The sequence below is a fragment of the Pyxicephalus adspersus genome, chromosome 6 (assembly GCF_032062135.1).
Source record: "Pyxicephalus adspersus chromosome 6, UCB_Pads_2.0, whole genome shotgun sequence".
Lineage (NCBI taxonomy): Eukaryota > Metazoa > Chordata > Amphibia > Anura > Pyxicephalidae > Pyxicephalus > Pyxicephalus adspersus.
Window position 1 is genome coordinate 86,635,115 of NC_092863.1, and position 17,177 is coordinate 86,652,291.

Genomic DNA, 17,177 nt, shown 5'->3' on the forward strand with positions numbered 1-17,177 from the left:
ATAGTATAAAAAAATGATGAGCCCGGGGTTTTCCTAAAGTAAATTATCCTTATTCTTGCATTATTTAGGGACTAAGAGAAAATTTTTGCTCTGTCTCAGCTTCATTCAAAGCCCGGTAACAACCTTAAAGCTTCTTTTATTCCTTTTTGTATTAGTTAGATCATGTCATGTCAGGTTTTCTGGCAAAGATCAAAACCAGTTAACAGAACAGCAGAATCTCAAGACAGGAGCTTTTAAATGTTAGGTGACAAAGTGACTGGTATCAATTGGAGTCACTCGCTAAGGTGTAAGGAAGTCATGTGTTGTCGACATGTGTTCATGTCTTCTCAAACCCTCCTTTCCTGTATCACATAACAGCTGTTCAGGCCTCATTCTTTATTCCTTTTAAATATATCTTTTTTATTTTTGTCCTCTCTCAAGCATTTCAACAGTCTAAAAATGCAATAATGTTTCCTAAACAATTTCATTGTTCACAATACAAGCTCTAAATATGTATTTTATTATTATTATTATGTATCCTTTAGTTCTTTAGATGAACTCAAGGATTCATTTCCAAATAGAAACAACACGATAACAATAAGCGGGTCTAGATTTTTTTAATATATATTTTTAAAAAATATAGGATCATAAAACTTTTTTTTTTAAATTTCTAATATTTTGCTCTTTTATCTAACGCATCCACAAAAAACAAGCATTCTTTTTAGTTTTCAAATAACTGAATCTGGAAGAGAAGACACTCTTTGGGAACATTGTCACCTTTCATGATGTGTGGCACTGCAGGGTAAGAAATGATAAGAATGGTAATTATTTGGACAGGATGACACAGAGAGTTAAAATCTAACCTTAAAAAGTTTCCTACCCATTCCAGTTATACTAGAAAACGTTGTTTTGCTACAATCTTTTACCACACACTGAACATATTTTCACCACTTTTTGTGCTGACTAGAAGAGTAAATAATCCCAATGGGGTCACAGGTCCATAGACCCATCAAGAATTTAATTTCTTCTCTAATCTGTTAAAAACTAATGCTGTCCATAGGTCAATATTTCTGTTGGATCAAGTACAGGTAGTCCCCGAGTTAAGGACATCCGACATACGGACTACTCCGAGATACGAACAGGGCTTCCCTGCTCGCCCATGTGCAGGACAGAGGCTTGATGGGGGGAGGGGGGCAGTTCGCATGACTTGCAGAAAAAGTCTGAGCTGTTCTGCAGCCTCTTGTAACTCATGAATAACCAAGTCAAACCCTACAGTTGTTTCTTTTTGCATATCAAAGCACAGCTTGCCTCAGAAATTAATAAATGTCTAGGCTCCATAAAGTTTTTTTTTTCTTTGAGTTCCAAAAAGTTTGGGAAAATGTAAAAGTTACTGATTATGTTATATTCTTTTTTTAATGTGCTGTTGTCTCTCTCTATAGAGAACGAGCCTTGAACACAACACAACCGGTTGCCTTGCAGCTAACAGTGGGGAACCTAAAACCCGAGGAGACATATTCTTTCCGAATTGTTGCCTACAATGAATGGGGACCTGGAGAGAGTTCACAGCCTGTGAAAGTTTCTACACAACCAGAATGTAAGTAAAAACTACCCAAATATTAATTATACTTTGTAAAATAGTATTTGGTGGTGCTTGTTTACCTTTGCATTTTTTGTTTATATTGGGAAATATAGTAGGGGTATTTGCCATTTGGTTTTTGTTCATATCATGATTTCCTTTTTTGCTATAAAAATAAATAGGAATACCAAAGTTACCTTATACTGGTTGATGCACCTTAGAAGGAAATTTAAATGCAAGGAGGTCTACTACAGATCAAATGCACCCATCAATGCATCTCATATGCAAGCAGAATTCACTGCATTTGTCCATTGACCCAAGCATTTGCCATTTAATAATAAAGACCAACCAAGGCCAAGCAGATTCAGCGAATGTCCATGACCTTTAACTCTATTAATTACAGCAAGATAAATTCTAATTCTATTTTTTTACATTTTTTGTATTGTCACATGACTGGTCAGACTTCTTCTGTGTCAGTCTTCTCTATTTTTCCTGCCTGTGTATGCTGTGTTTCAGACATCTGAGCCCTTGTGTCCCACCCTGCTGAGGGATTACTGGGAAACTGATCAGGAAATGCAGGAAACCTACATCTTCGCAATGTAATGTATCCCCTATCTGAAGCAAGTAATTGCAAACAAACCATTCCAGCTTGCATCTGCTTCCATGCTTAGCATGGTCTCAATCAAGTAAAGAACATGTACAAATGACAGATTCTCCAAGTATTTAAATAAAAGGTGATAAACAACAGTAATATATAACACATAATATGTATAAAAACACATACATATAATATAAATAGTAATAGTAGTTTATCTTAATATAGTTTAACTATTAGGGTTACCATACATTTTAAACAGTTCCAGTTGTGTCATCTCTCATATTTATGTTTGCATTAAAAAATGTAATCCCATTTTCAGTTTGCATATGTAGGCATCAGCTTAGTAAGATTTAAAACTATTTCATGGTCAAAGTAGACCATTAAAGTTAAAGCAAAATTAATTAAGCAAATAAAGCTCCCTTCCTTCTAAAACCAATATTTCATTTTTAGTAGATGCCAGAGTGATGGATCATATAAGACCAGAACTTCTTTCTTTGTATTTCTCTGGATTGAGCTTTAAATATATTTGTCTGCTCAGTCCAACTCCTCTATATAATGTAGGTGGGAGAGATAATTTAAGTGGGGGAGATTTGTAATCAATGACCAATTATTTGTTATCATATGGCAACTCTGATGGGTGCCTATGTATGTGTGTGTGTATATATATATATATATATATATATATATATATATATATATATATATATATACAAACACAGAGAGAGAGGGAGTAATACTCCTGGGGAAAAAGAGTATGCTGTATATAGCTACTGTTAAGGGGAAAGGACTAATTCACTTCTTCACCTTTAATGGAGGTAAAGAGAGCTAATCAGGGATATTATATTATCTGTTGTGTGGGCAAGGAGCACTTTATACACTATATAGCTAAAGGTATGTGGGGAAGGCCCCATTCTTTTACTTCATGGCTGTGCCTGTACACAAAGCCAGCTTCATGAAGGCTCGGTCTCATCATGAGTCCTTTGTGGAGCAACCAAGTTACCTCCCTAGTAAACACCTTTAGGATGCAGTGAAATGCAGATTTTGGGTTGAAGTTTTCTCATTTAAAGTTAGACTCACAAATCTGACCTCACAAATGTTATTTTAGCTAAATGTCTGCAAATTTCCAGAAGTTTAGTTTAAAACCTTATTAAAAGTCTTCTCAGAAGGCCAGAGTGGTCGCCTCCAATACCTATTATTTAAAACATAAAGTCCAACAAGCTGTGAAGGTTTAGGTGGCCACAAACTTTTCACCTACTGTATACTTCAAAGTGCTTTATTGTTCCAAGCGCCTACATTTTTGAAGCAGGCTTCTGGATCTTGAGAAGATTTGTCCTGTTCTAATAACAGTACTCTTACATCCGATGGGGGAAACAACGGTTGCTGAAGTCTCTTCATTGGAAAAATAGATTGAAATTTTAACGTACATCCTTCAAAAGGACTGCCGAGACACTTGAATATGAACCTGTAATTTGAAAAATAATCAAGTCCCCAATCTGGAATGTTCATGCAGATCAGGAAAGAGTCAGAAATTTTTCAGAAGTTTTTCAGAACTTTTCAGTCATTATCTGCATACTTCCAGGTTCCTGGCTTAAAGCATAGATTCAAGAGAATCCACATTCTAACCAGACAACTAGCATTTTCAGAATATGAGATCTTTACAGGTATCTCTATTTTTTCCAAAGATAGAGAGGGTTATTCAAATCAGCCTTAGTTTTTCCTTCTTGATTTGAAATGGCACAATTTCAAGAATTCAGCTGAAGCTTTTTCTTTTTTTCTGAGCAGAGATTAAATCCTTATAAGCTCACCCTTCCTTCTTTGCTTTCATAATGTATAATTTCACCAAAGTCCAATAAGTCGTGATTTTCAGTGACTGCAGATAGAAGCGATGTGCGTAATCTTTTTATACCACATACTGCGAGCAAAAGACTTTACAATTTATTTTCAGTTTTTCCACTTCTTTAAAATGTCAAAAGAGAAGCATAATTAAAAAGTGAATCTCTTTTTATTTGTTAAGTAAATGTTGAAGAGTTTATTCTACGGATAAAAGTATTAAGGAAAATTACAATAATCTGTGTTTTATGCTCTTATCATCGAACACCCAGAGGATTAATTGTATACTGCTGATGCGTATATTGACACTTTTTGTTCGCGGATAATTATTTTTAGATGGTAAAGCTATTGATCTTTTTTTTGTTGAAGAGCAAAATAAAAAAAACTGGAAAAGATTAGGAATATTTACCTTTCGTATATCTATAAAGTCTAACTTTGGGTTCTGTCCTCCCTACACCCCCTTCCCCCCTCAGTTTAGTTTATGAATTTAAATATTTTTAGTGAAGGTATGTTAATGCTACATCTTTTAAATTTGCATGACAAGTTCAGGGAAATGTATCATGTATATATGTATATTTTCTTTAAAGCTTCAAACTGGTGCGTTTTCTATACAAGAACAAATGGGTTCTGACCTGAAGCCTACTGCGAACCTTTGGAATGAATTAAAACATTAAGTGTAATTCAGGTCTATCTATCCAGTATCCAGTATCTATTCAGTACCTAAATTCATAAGGGTTTTTTTGGGCAAATATGCACAATTTTCCACAGACAAGCTCCAATTCTAGTAGTAATGTTCCTAGAAAAGTGGAGGCCAATTTTGTAAAATTACCAATAGTTTTGGAATGGGATGTTAAGCAAGCTTTTATGCTTGATATGGTGCTCACACCTTTAGAATAAATAGAATGCTGACTGTAAATCAGATCTACTCATCCAACATCAGTACCTATGTCACAAATTCCCACAGGCACACTACAAATCTAATCATTCCAAGAAGAGTGAAGGCTGTTAAAGCCACCAAGGATGTGGGGTGTATATAGTTAACATCAAAGCAATATAGTCAATATGAAATAATCAAATTATTGGCATAGCCAGAGTGTTAATTTGGTGCCAGGCTTGTCCAAGGCTTTTCTACTTCTAACGGTATGTAGACACTGTATCTTTTTCATTACAATACTGAGAATTCTCAGGTGTTGATAAAGAAGGCTGGTCCTTCCATTAACAAGATAAGGAGTAGGGACATGGAGAAGCAAAAAGATTTTAAAAAATGGAAAGGTAAAAATCTGCAAAACACATTTGCTGTAATTACTGTAATGTTTAAAGTTCACCTAGGATTTTTTTTCTCAGCTGAACACTTTTAGCAGCACAATCTATAGTGTGTACCTTTGCAATGCCCTGATCTAGAGAACACATTGACCTCTTTATCAATCCAAACTCAGAGTGCTGCCAAAATGAAGCAGCTATAACCCTTTGAATAGGAAAATATCTTGAATTATTGGTGCAAACAATGTAAAATCTTTAGAGTTAAAAGACGATAAAAAAGGCAATAGCTGATTTTGAGATGCAGTTGGTTCTTTTATCATTCAAGGAAATGGTCCACAATCAATTCAGGTTGCTTTGCTTACATTTGTTTAATATTGTCTTTTTCAACCGCATAAAATAGGCAGCTGCTCTTTTTTTTTCAGAGGGACAAAAGGTCGATCGATAAGCTGATCAATAACATTACCTAAAGCTGTTAAGTCCATCATTGCTGGTAGGACCAGTAACTGTGATGAATGCACAGCAATGCACTGTGGTCCTTTTCAGCTCCAGTAAAGAAGAAGAAAAAAAGAGGCTGTTAATGCATCAGCCCGGTAATCATTCACAGGGAAAAGGACTGCTGTGTAGAATAGGATTTGGAGGCCTCTCCTGTCCGCTCCTGCAGGCCTGCCTGCACCCAGCTGCTTTTAGCAAACTGTTATTCTGATGCTCTTCCATTCAGGCACGCAGTTTGTCATACAGGAGTATGGCAGCTGTTCAAGAACACGAGGAATGGTTTGAAATGACAAAACCATCAGGTGCTCATCTTCCACCAGGCTAATCGGTTTAGTATCAACAGAGCTATACAGCGTCTGTGTGCAGGTGTTTCAGATATTTGTTTCCATTGTTTTCTGGCTTTTAATTTATCTATAAAGCTCATTGAAGCATTTCAAATTTGCAAGCGTAGTATAATGTCATTTGAAGCAAGACTCAGGGCAAAATATGTACATCAGTAATGCATAATGATGGGGTCGCCACCTTCTGTCAAAAAGCAAAAAACATTTTTGGCACTATCCTTTATCTAAAAATATCCAGGTGCTATAGTGATTGTTCGTAAACTGGTTCACTGACTACAAAAAAGTTCAATATGATATTGAATATTTATCTGGCAAATAACAGTGTTCCATAACCTGTTACTGAGGATCCATTATTTTCCTCTCCCCGTAATGAAGTGAATGTATCCACAGCAGAATTGTCACCATCTGAACACTATATTTTGGATGAAAATGTAGTCAAAAATGGAAAACAAATTAGAGTCCAACTCCAGCTAGCATTATTTTAAGCAGCTAAAGCAACAGTTTTTATTGAAATGAAGGTTATTAATATCTATATGGATAAAAGCTGATGATTGAAGTACCCCAACCAATGTTATAAAGTTTGCCCCATCCCCTAACTGCAACTTCAGTTGAACAGCTTGGCTCATTACAGGCATGAATCTACTTGCATCTAATAGCACTATGGTAAAGAACCAAAAGAATGTTTTAAAGCTATATTATTTGTTTAAAGACAAATTTAGAATAAATTGTTTGTGTATGAAAAATACAACATAACATATTACAAATATACAAACATTATATAATACAAGTGATATGTTGAAATTATACAATCTTATGTTAAACCACTTGAAGGACCCTTTCTCCAGTGAGGATGAGTCTTTTTTCTTCAAAACTAGACAGTGGCATCTATTAATGCTGTTGTTTACACTCAGTGTGCTATTGTTTTTTTGTCACTTAATTACCAACGCGTTTCGCCCTACTGGGCTTCTTTAGGGAACTGGGAAACTTTGTATTTGTTAATATTTGATCACAATTAGCAAGGTAAAATAACTTCTGCTTTCTATGAGCGGAAATGGCTGGTTGAATAGGCTGACCGTTTGTGCTGAACCTTTTTCATAGGCACAAAACTTTTCCTATAAAAGTGGGAGCACACCTACTCATATGAGAGTGTACACCAGTAATAATGCAAGAACATATGACAGCTCAATGATGAGCATATAGGAACACAATGCGGATTCACCGCTATGTTTAAACGGACGTTCTAAGTAGCAACCCATTACTAAGTGGACAACCCCTCATGAATAAAGATGGAACATTCCTAATAATATGAGATTGTATAACATTACCAACTCAACATTATACAATAGCAGAATCTGATCACACTGCAGATGTTACATGAGTCACAATAAGGTTCAACGGATGTCATAAGCAGTAAACTCCAATAAGCACAAACCGCTCATAGAAAGCAGAAATTATTTTACTATGCTATTTGTGATCAAATCTTAACAAATACAAAGTTTCCCAGTCCCCTGAAGAAGCCCAGTAGGGCGAAACGCGTTGGTATTTAGGTGACAAAAAAACAATAACATACTGTATACACTGTATGTACACAACAGATACTCATAAAAGACAAATTTACCTTTGGTAAGGTTAAGCTTTTAAAAATTCCTCACAACCCACTGAGTGCAGCTCATGGACTGGCCTTTTACCTGCCTTTTTTCCCTATACAGCGATTCTACTCTGACAAGGTCCTGTTTGCACTTCTTCATACTACAGATAAAGAATCTTGGTCACATTCATTCATGTAGGTAAACCATACTCGTGACAGCACCAGTCATTTCCTAGAGTACAGGTAATCTATAGGAGCAAATTTGATTATGCAGCACGTGCTCAATATGAAATGGAGGAGGCTAGGACCTTGTTGGAGAGAAGATCATTAGATTTGATAGGAGGATGAGTGTTATCCCAGGTGGGTGGGGGTTTTGATAAAGGACAACATAAAAGGTGAAGCTGTCCTTAAGGTATTTTTGTCATATCTAACCATGATCATATCTACATCATTTCTGCATGACTGCTAAGGCTTACTAAAATTTGCACAATGTGTCTACCCGATTTGACCTACTAAATAAACTTGCTTGTATTTATTGTTTGCAAAATATAAATTTTACTATTGCCCTTCCAGTTTATGTTAATTAACGCCCAATAACTTTAGGCAAATAAATAATAAAATGATGTGTAAGTATATTTGGGTTTATCTCTGTGGGGTGACAAGAGGCTAAAGTGATGCCTAACGTTATTAAATCTTTATTTTTCTCTGTCACACTCAATAAAACCTTGCAGTAATAAATGAGCTGGCATTTAAAGACCATGTATTCCCACACTAAACAGATCAGGTACAAAGCTGCAGTTATAAGCATTTCTTCCATATCCTCTCTGTTTAAATACACAAAAAAATCTCACTGGTTTAACTGATATACAGCGCTGCCTTGTCTGGTGTCTAAATACAACAGACAACCCTGTATTTGTGTATTGCTGTTTAAGTGTTATTTTCTATTTAGGTGAACCTGAACTGAAAAGTTTCCCTTTTATAGGGAACATCTAGAATGCACTTCATGTGCTTTGAGCTTATATACTAATGGAATAGTGGAATAGTGGAAACAGCGGTGTAGTAGGGCGGGCACAGGTGGGAATGCCATGCCCTCACTTTTTTTTTTTTACAAAGAAGTCTTTGGTGGTCTGCGGCTCTGGCTGGCCCAATCCCCCTCATGGTCAGGAGAAGAACTCCACTGGGGAGGCGCACTGGCCACGGCCGCAGACCATGTCCCCCGTACTGATCGCAGGCTCTGGGCGGTGGGCGGGTTGTCTCTCAGAAAACAACCTGGCCACTCTCCCATCGCAGGCTCAGACCTGTGATGGGATAGTGGGCGGAGTCTGGTATCATGACTTTACTCTGGGGAAAGTGTCTTCATCTTTGATTGACGAAGGCTCAGACCTGCAATGGGATAGTGGGCGGAGTCTGGTATCATGACGTTACTCTGGGGGAAGTGTCTTCATCTTTGATTGACGCAGGCTCAGACCTGCGATGGGATAGTGGGCGGAGTCTGGTATTATGACGTTACTCTGGTGGAAGTGTCTTCATCTTTGATTGATGCAGGCAGGCATGTAAGTAATAGAATATATCACTGTTTACACGTATAAATTTAAAGGAATTAAATAAACCAAAACAATCCATTTTGTGTAGTTAATTTGGCTAAGTTCGCTAAAGAGATATATTTACACTGAAATAATAATAAATTAAAAAAAAAACACTCAAGGAAGAGAGACATATAATAAAATATATAATGTTTTTTGCAAGTACAGCTATCATTTAAAGTGTACCTGTACACCAACCACAATGCTGAACTATCTACTGTGTATATCTATTAAGTACAATTTTAGAGCTTATCTAGCTTACTGACAAAATCCACTCAGCAGTTTCCTGGACACAGAAGTGCTGAAATATGCAAATTTGGGGTTTTCATGGAAAGTCAAGGCTTTTTATAGTGAGCCATTCGCTGTCTGTCATTTCATACCTGTCAGATCCTCTCTCCATTAGTATATTTCCCTCAGCTCCTGTTGTAATGAAACAGTAAAACATTGGACTTGCCATCACTTTTTTTTACCAGTGACAAAGGTCAACATGACTGGAAATGAAGGGTATCTCTCCAATGTTAGCAGTGGAAACTTAAAATCACATCATTTGTTCTGCAGCATCACAGTTTTCAAACTATAGCCCATCAATGAAATGTGGCAAAGATTCTAACCTTGACTTTGGAAGGCCAGAGCCCTTCACCGGCAATACCCCAATACCCACCCTTCCAAATTAATAACGACACCTTCAGGTATGCTGGAAATGGCCTTTTGACCATTTATTACAAACTTCCGAATAAATCTTTCTTACATATTATCATCACATTACCCATATAGAATTACAACAGTGCAACTTTCAATAAATCAACAGTATATCAACATTAACCCTATCAGGTTGCAGGCCCCCGAGAACTTTACCACCTTTGTGACCATTACCAGGGATCTGCTTGTCATTGATATAGCAAGCTCCCAGGTGCAATTCCACCATTTCGTGATTGATATCAACTACATATACTATCCTCTAACAAATGATCACCCAATTGTCGATGGTTTACCATTTAGGATAGCCCACATCATTCTGGCTCTCCACACCACCCAATCACCTTCTCCGTGCACTGCCCTTGAGGACCTCAAACCGCCCAATCCCCCTACTACCAACCTATAAACCCTTTCCATACTAAAAACAATAAAATAGGAAAGGGAGGGTGGGTGGGGATCTTCTTTCCTGCTGTCCAGGCCTCTGCCTTCCCCTCAACGCCCACCCAACTATAATGTTTTTCACCTATCTCTGCCTTAACCTCTCCCTGACCACCCCACCCCTCAACATTTAACCCTGTCCTGCCATGTTCAGCCTTCCCACCCAGTTATGCTGGCCCCACGCCTAGCTCCCTCCATTCACAGGCTCCGGGCTTTTCTTTCCTCAAACTATTCAAATCAAAATACTTTAAAAGGCAAACTCAGACCTCATCTGATGCTCATACTTATCTTTCTTTTCACCCTTACCCTTTGATATGTTCAGCCATCAGAAGACAAAACAAGGACAGTTCTGGGTAAGTTACTATTATTACACAGGGCTGTGAACTCCCTTGTGTTACCACTGTTTGTGTTATTTAGCTTTCTAGCTGGGACATTAGTAAAACTTTTAGACATTGCATTGGAATGACCATTCCGAAATACAAATGTGAGCCATGCTTTGAAATGAAAGAAAAAAAATTCTTCTATTTCTCCGATTTTCATTACATATCTGTTTTGTCCAGTCATCCATTCTGGATGCCAAGAAACCTTCTCAGGCTCCCATTGACATATTTCATTAAAGGCCAAACTCATCTTACAATGTTATATTTTACTCTATCAAACCTCTGCTGCGAAATCTGCAATCTCCCAGCCAGAGATTATTTATAATGCGGCTGATAAAGAGCCATTTACTGTCCGCTATCTATCTGCTGGATCGGGACCATACTTCTCCAATGACAGAGCCACAGTTTGTATTAAGTTTCTTTCATTTTCAGAATTTCAAAGATAAGGAGTTCATTAACTTCTTGGCAGATTCTGTCTCCAGCGGAGATAAATAAAGAAAGACAAATAGATTTCAACATTAAATTATTGAGCAGAAGTTTGCGAATGACTTCAATTAAGAACGAATCTCTCGTGTAGGGGAGCTCGGGGAGATGGCATCTCTTGCCTTGGTGTTAATTGATAAAATTCTGTTTGATTATGTCATCCTGACATGAAATTAAATTGCAAGGTTTACAACTGGAATGGGATTCTTTCATTGTGTTTTGAGAATAAGTTTTTATTTGTTGACTACAAATTATTATTTCATAAGAAAGCACCACTATGCAGATGCAAACAAATGCAAATTTTGAATTTGCTAATAGCAGGCATATAATACTTTTGCTGGCAAAAAGAGATAATGGAAAATCCTCCTGGGCCACCTCCTTTTATATGGCTGTATCTGACGAGGTCCCATTTCTAGTCTCAATACATAATTGGATTAAAGTGTGTTTCTGGGCAAAATCAACAAACAAAATATTTTTAGTACATCCTTGATATACTTGCACATTACCACCTGTTTTATCCCTTTAGAGCTCTGCAAGAATAAAATAATACTAATAATGTTGAAATGCAGTGAGTTTGGATTGGGTTGACATGTGACACCGTGCTTTTGTGGCATTAAAATCTAGACTACAGAACACCACACCTGCTTTAATCCTTTCTTTGCCCTGTATATACATTGATTTTTTTCCTAGCCATAAAGGCTGATGCCTTGACTTCCAAGAGCCTTCCCACATACTGTATATAGGGAAAGGGTACTAGTTTTGGGGTGTGCCTGCACAAATGGAGGTCATTTTGCAGGGAGTAATAGTGGCTTAATGCCACAGAAACAATGTAAAATAATGCTGGGCCATGATCTAGAGGGGAAGAAGGTGCCTTTGGGATACATTTGGATAATGCCTAGACCAACCTTTCTAGCCTTTTTAACATGGGGGAACACTTGAAATAACATCCAGGTCTCAGGAAACCATAATACAGTATTTATCATATGCCCAAGTCATGGTAATTGCCTGGTAGTCAATGGGATAAATGCCTCCTACATTGTTAGCCATTTGAAAGAATGCCACTCATACAGATACCCAAAATAGATAATTGGGGTCAGTGGTAACTGAAAGGCAAAATGTGCTTATTGTTCAGGGAACCCCTAGCAAATGCTGGAGGAACCCTGGTTGAAAAATGCTAGCATAGATAAACACATACATTTTTATTCTTGCCTGCCTTGCTTTGATAATATCTTTCAATTTTCTCATTATCTTCATACAAATTACTTTCTCTGGAGCAATGACACTGACTTTGTCTGTAAAGTTTTGTCCATCTGCTTCCTTCTTATTAATAACACAGCAATAAGACCGGAGGGATCTCAGGGTTTATTCTGTTTAATAAATCGTGCTAGAATTCATCCTTCTAAAGCTGGTGGTCAAAAGGTTTCAAGTGGCTCTGCACAGTTCAGTGCCTTGGTGTGCGAGAACACCAGAACTGGGCTCCAGCGGAGCATGCTGTGCATTTACAGTAAAGTAATAGGTTTTGGGGGTGGGCAACATGGCTCATGTAATTGATGCAGAGAAGAAAAGAGATACCAATATTATGTACTGATGTACAGCACATGGCCTCTGGGTAAAAACAAATAATTGTGTACACACATTAACTCCATATGTCAGTTTGCTATGGCTTATAGCTAATAAATATCTGAATAAGCCTAAGAATCAAAAAAAGAAAAAAAATTTCTATCAATGCTTCAAAGCCCAACTATTGCCCATCCTTCACATCGGAGGCTCTTCCATTACTATATATATATATATATATATATATATGAGTGTTTGTGTGTGATGCCCCCTCACGGGTTGACCCATAATCACCCTGCATTTAAAGTATCATTGGTCTTGTCAGTGTCATGTAACTCAAAAGGGAACATCTTGTGGTACAAAGGAAGTACTGTGGGGCACAGCTCTGAATTGAAGACAAGTATTATAGCCTGAACTGTTGTATGTGTTGCGGCTACCCTTTTTGTAAATAAAAATATTAAAATATATTTAAACTTTAAAATACAGCTTAATAAAATGGATTTAACTCCAAAGCAAGTAAAGGATATCCCTGTCATAGCTAGGAAAGGCCAGCTACACACAACCACTGATAAACGGTCTGTACGGATCGGCGTAGTACATGAATAATGGCTACTGTAAAAATGCCATTTATTTCAATCAGTGAATTAATTAGTAAAAATATAGAAATTCCTTTGAATCTATGAATCTTTCATACAGGTCACCATTAAATCAGTTTTTTCCTGTTATCTGTGAATTATTACAAGAAACTAAACATTTTTCATGTGCCTGGCTATACCTCAGGAGCACGAACATTTGTATTTTTGTTAAATCCTCTGTGTTCTTAATTAATTATTCCCTTTACCATAAATGTATGGATATATTAAAGGGACATTTCCACTCTTAAGCGCACTTTTACTTATGAAATATTACCAGATCAGCCTTCATTCTGTTGATCAATTACCTAATCAGATTCCTTTATGACTTTTCATGATTTTTTAATGTGCTGAGTGTTCTATAGCACATATTTCAAAATATATGTAAAAGAAAAAACTATCTGCTTTCAAATGGTGATAAGAAACTATCTGCTTTCAAATGCTGATATAACTGAGAATTTACCATAGTAATGATTATTTGACCAACCTGTGAAGAGAAGAAATAAAAAGTTATTGGGGTTGATTTACTTAAGTAGTTTAGGCTGTTTATGTTTCCAAGATATTTATCATTCGCCAAAGCAATTTTCCCATTCCTCACTTAGTGAACGTGGTGAAATTTCAGTTTGCAAAGAATACCCAATCACATGCAAGGACAGAAAATAATGATTTCTTGAACTTGATTGGAAGATTGAAGTCACCTTATTTAATAGGCTATGTTAATATAGTAATCCAATTATTTTTTTTTCCTTGCTTCTTTGGTGTTCTTTTGTTTCTTGGCAGACATAATCCAATGACGTGCCTGGTTGAGTAGTCATAAGTAAAACCCTTGGACATATTTCTTGGTGGCACCAATTCCATACCATCCAATATAATATTCCCTTACAACACCATTATATCTGAAGGGTTGCTTTAAAGTACAAAGCTCCTAATCTACAAATTTTGTATTAGTAATACATTTTTGTACTGGGAAATTTAAAAAAAAAGTATTAAAAAAAGAACAAAATAACTTTCAACACAAGCAACTTAAGCACCTACATTTGATCTGGTTTCAGCATCCTGTAGTATATTGTGTGGCACAGCTTAGTTTTGGTAAGGGTAAAGTAGGACAAGAAGACTATTAGATCTGACAAGGCACATACTGATAGGAGAATTGGGGTAACAGGCTGGAGGTGGATCCAACCTCAGATCAGAAAAAGTGATGTGAATGATGCTAGCCATCATCTAACTCAAAAGAATGAAGACAGCTGGCAGTAGAAAATAACTATGGGAGTCAACTACGCTGAATATTGTAGTAAAAGCTTTAAATTTGTTTTACCTTTAATTTTTTTTTAATTGTTTTACCTATAGTTTTTTTTTTGTTCGTTTTTGACTGGAGTTTTGCTTTACAGGTAATCCTTATAATAATAACCCAAAATATATGTTCACCAAAACACTCTAAACTTGCCCTTTACATTATTCCTCATGTTACAATGTAGCACATAAACCAATTATTTACAAAGGAATGTTCTGCTTGCTGACAGATATATTCATTAAATCCTTTGACCCTCCATGTGGTTTTATTGCTTTAGGTATTGTCTCTGCCTGTGGAAATTTTGTTACCCCGCTAAGAAATTGCAGAGTGTGGGGGTTATAAGCCCTGTACAGTCTGCTGAGACGCCATCCCGGTGTTGGGTTCCACATGATAAATGTAGTTTCTTTTAAACAATAGTCACACAAATCTTAATAGCTACATAAATCACTTGCCATAGCACCCAACTTTTCACCGGCCTTGATAAATGGACCGCACAGCTCAGCGACATACGCAAGCCTTGGCTACATTTAGTAAAATTATAAATCATTTGTACCGCACTGTATCTGGTTTACATATCAGCAACATTGGGTTATTAGTGGTCATTGTTCCTGCGATTTAAATTATAGGAAAATATTATTTCACAATTTAATTTATTGCTCCAGAAAAAAATAATATATCTGTATATTTGCAATTTTCATAGTTTCATTTGTTTAAATTTTAATAAATATTTTCTAATATGTTTTTTCGGAATATGGTTTGTGAATTTTCTGTAAATATTGGTAACAAAATACTAAATGATTTTAAATATCTTGCTTTTATATTTTTCCAAGCAAATAATTTAGTTTTTTTGTTAAATGGGAACCTTGATATATTTTTAGCACATTTTGAATGATTATTGTAAATTTTAACATAAAGCAGTTGCTGTTGCATATTTTAATTATATTCAATCACACATTCTTATACAAGCCAAAGTGACATTGCTGTTGTGAATGGCAAGCAGAGTGAAGGAGGTAGAGGCACAAGACTAGAATATGTGTCATTCATAGATGCCGTTCCTATGCAGTGAGAAGCTAGAAGTGCAGCTCCCCGCTGTATATATCAAAATAGCTCAGCGGTGTTTAGTGGTCTCCTCAATTAGTAAAGAAATATAAAGTGTTAGTGTGACTATTAAAGATTAACACAAAAAAGAACTGCATGCCTGGAGTTAGGATTAAATACTAAACATACCCTTTCTGGGTACTTTAATGTCAAAATGTGAATTTTATTATTTGTATTTACATTGCTGATTCTTTTTTGTTACACTTTTATAAAAAATACTGTTTAAGCCAAATATTGTCACTCAGTCTGGTGTTTTTATGAAAAATATTGATGAAAAGGGGGCTAAAAATCATTTGGTCGAGAACTTTATTAAAGTTTTTGCTTTCCAAAAAAAAAGTAAAGTTGGTAGTATAAAGCAGAGTAATTTTGATAAAATAAACAAGCAAACCATTGTGTTTATGACTGTGTAATGGAAGCAGTGATATCCACCGTATTCATAGGGGCATACCAGAAAACAAAGCAGAAATTACTTTGAAATGAGGAACGCAGGGTCTATAATAAAGCACAATGGGCAGCTAGATCATCCCCTCACTGATAAATCTTCTCGGTTTTCGGCCTTCATTTAGCATTGTTATATTGTTTTTTTTTCCTTTCCTACTGTCAGAAAATCCAATTAACTGTAAAAATGTCCTTTCCTCTTAATGTTCCTTTTTTGGAGGCTGTTAATCAAATTCTTTGGGAATAAAGCTAGGGAGCAATGAAAATATGTGGCTTGCAGTGGCAACCATGACTTAATGAGGTTAAATGTATTTTTTTTTAAGTATTATAATCCTGGGAAACAGATCTGACACCTGTTTATTTTAGCTGGGGTTGGGGTAGATATACATTTAAAGTAGTGATGCTTTTTTAAGCTGGTTGAACATCAAGGATAAGTTCTGCATCAGTACCACCATCAAGATGACCTGACCCAGAAGACATCTTATTTCCCACACCAATGGCCAAACAACTAATGCCCAGCAACTGGGGTCAATATCTAAAGCATGGCATGCACGGCAAGGGTATCTAAACCCTAGAACCCACAGCCAGGCACCTAAGACCAGACATCAAGAGCCTAAGGCAAGCCATCTGAAGCCAGAATATTCATTGCCAAACACCCAACGCCAGGCACCTAAGGCCAAACATCTAGGACCAGACATAAGGACAAGGAATTTAGGGATCAGTCGCTAAAGCCAGGCATCTGAAGCCAGACATTTAAAGCAATACATATAAGACAAGGCATTTAGGGTCTGGCCCATAAGACCAGGCATCTGAATCCAGAAATTTAACTAGACATCTAAAGCAAAGCATTAAAGCCAGGCATGAAGCCAGACATCTACGGCCAGCCATCTGAAGCCAGAAACTTGTGCATTCAGCCA

At 36.6% G+C, this 17,177-nt stretch overlaps 1 protein-coding gene across 1 annotated transcript in view; it reads left to right on the plus strand.

The window, feature by feature from the left end:
- The window catches only part of DCC (DCC netrin 1 receptor), a 420,583-nt gene that overhangs the window by 299,233 nt on the left and 104,173 nt on the right, over positions 1-17,177 (plus strand). Inside the window, exon 9 of the mRNA XM_072413974.1 lies at positions 1,419-1,573. Within this exon, the coding sequence (XP_072270075.1) occupies positions 1,419-1,573 (155 nt within the window). The remainder of the gene's footprint in view (positions 1-1,418; positions 1,574-17,177) is intronic.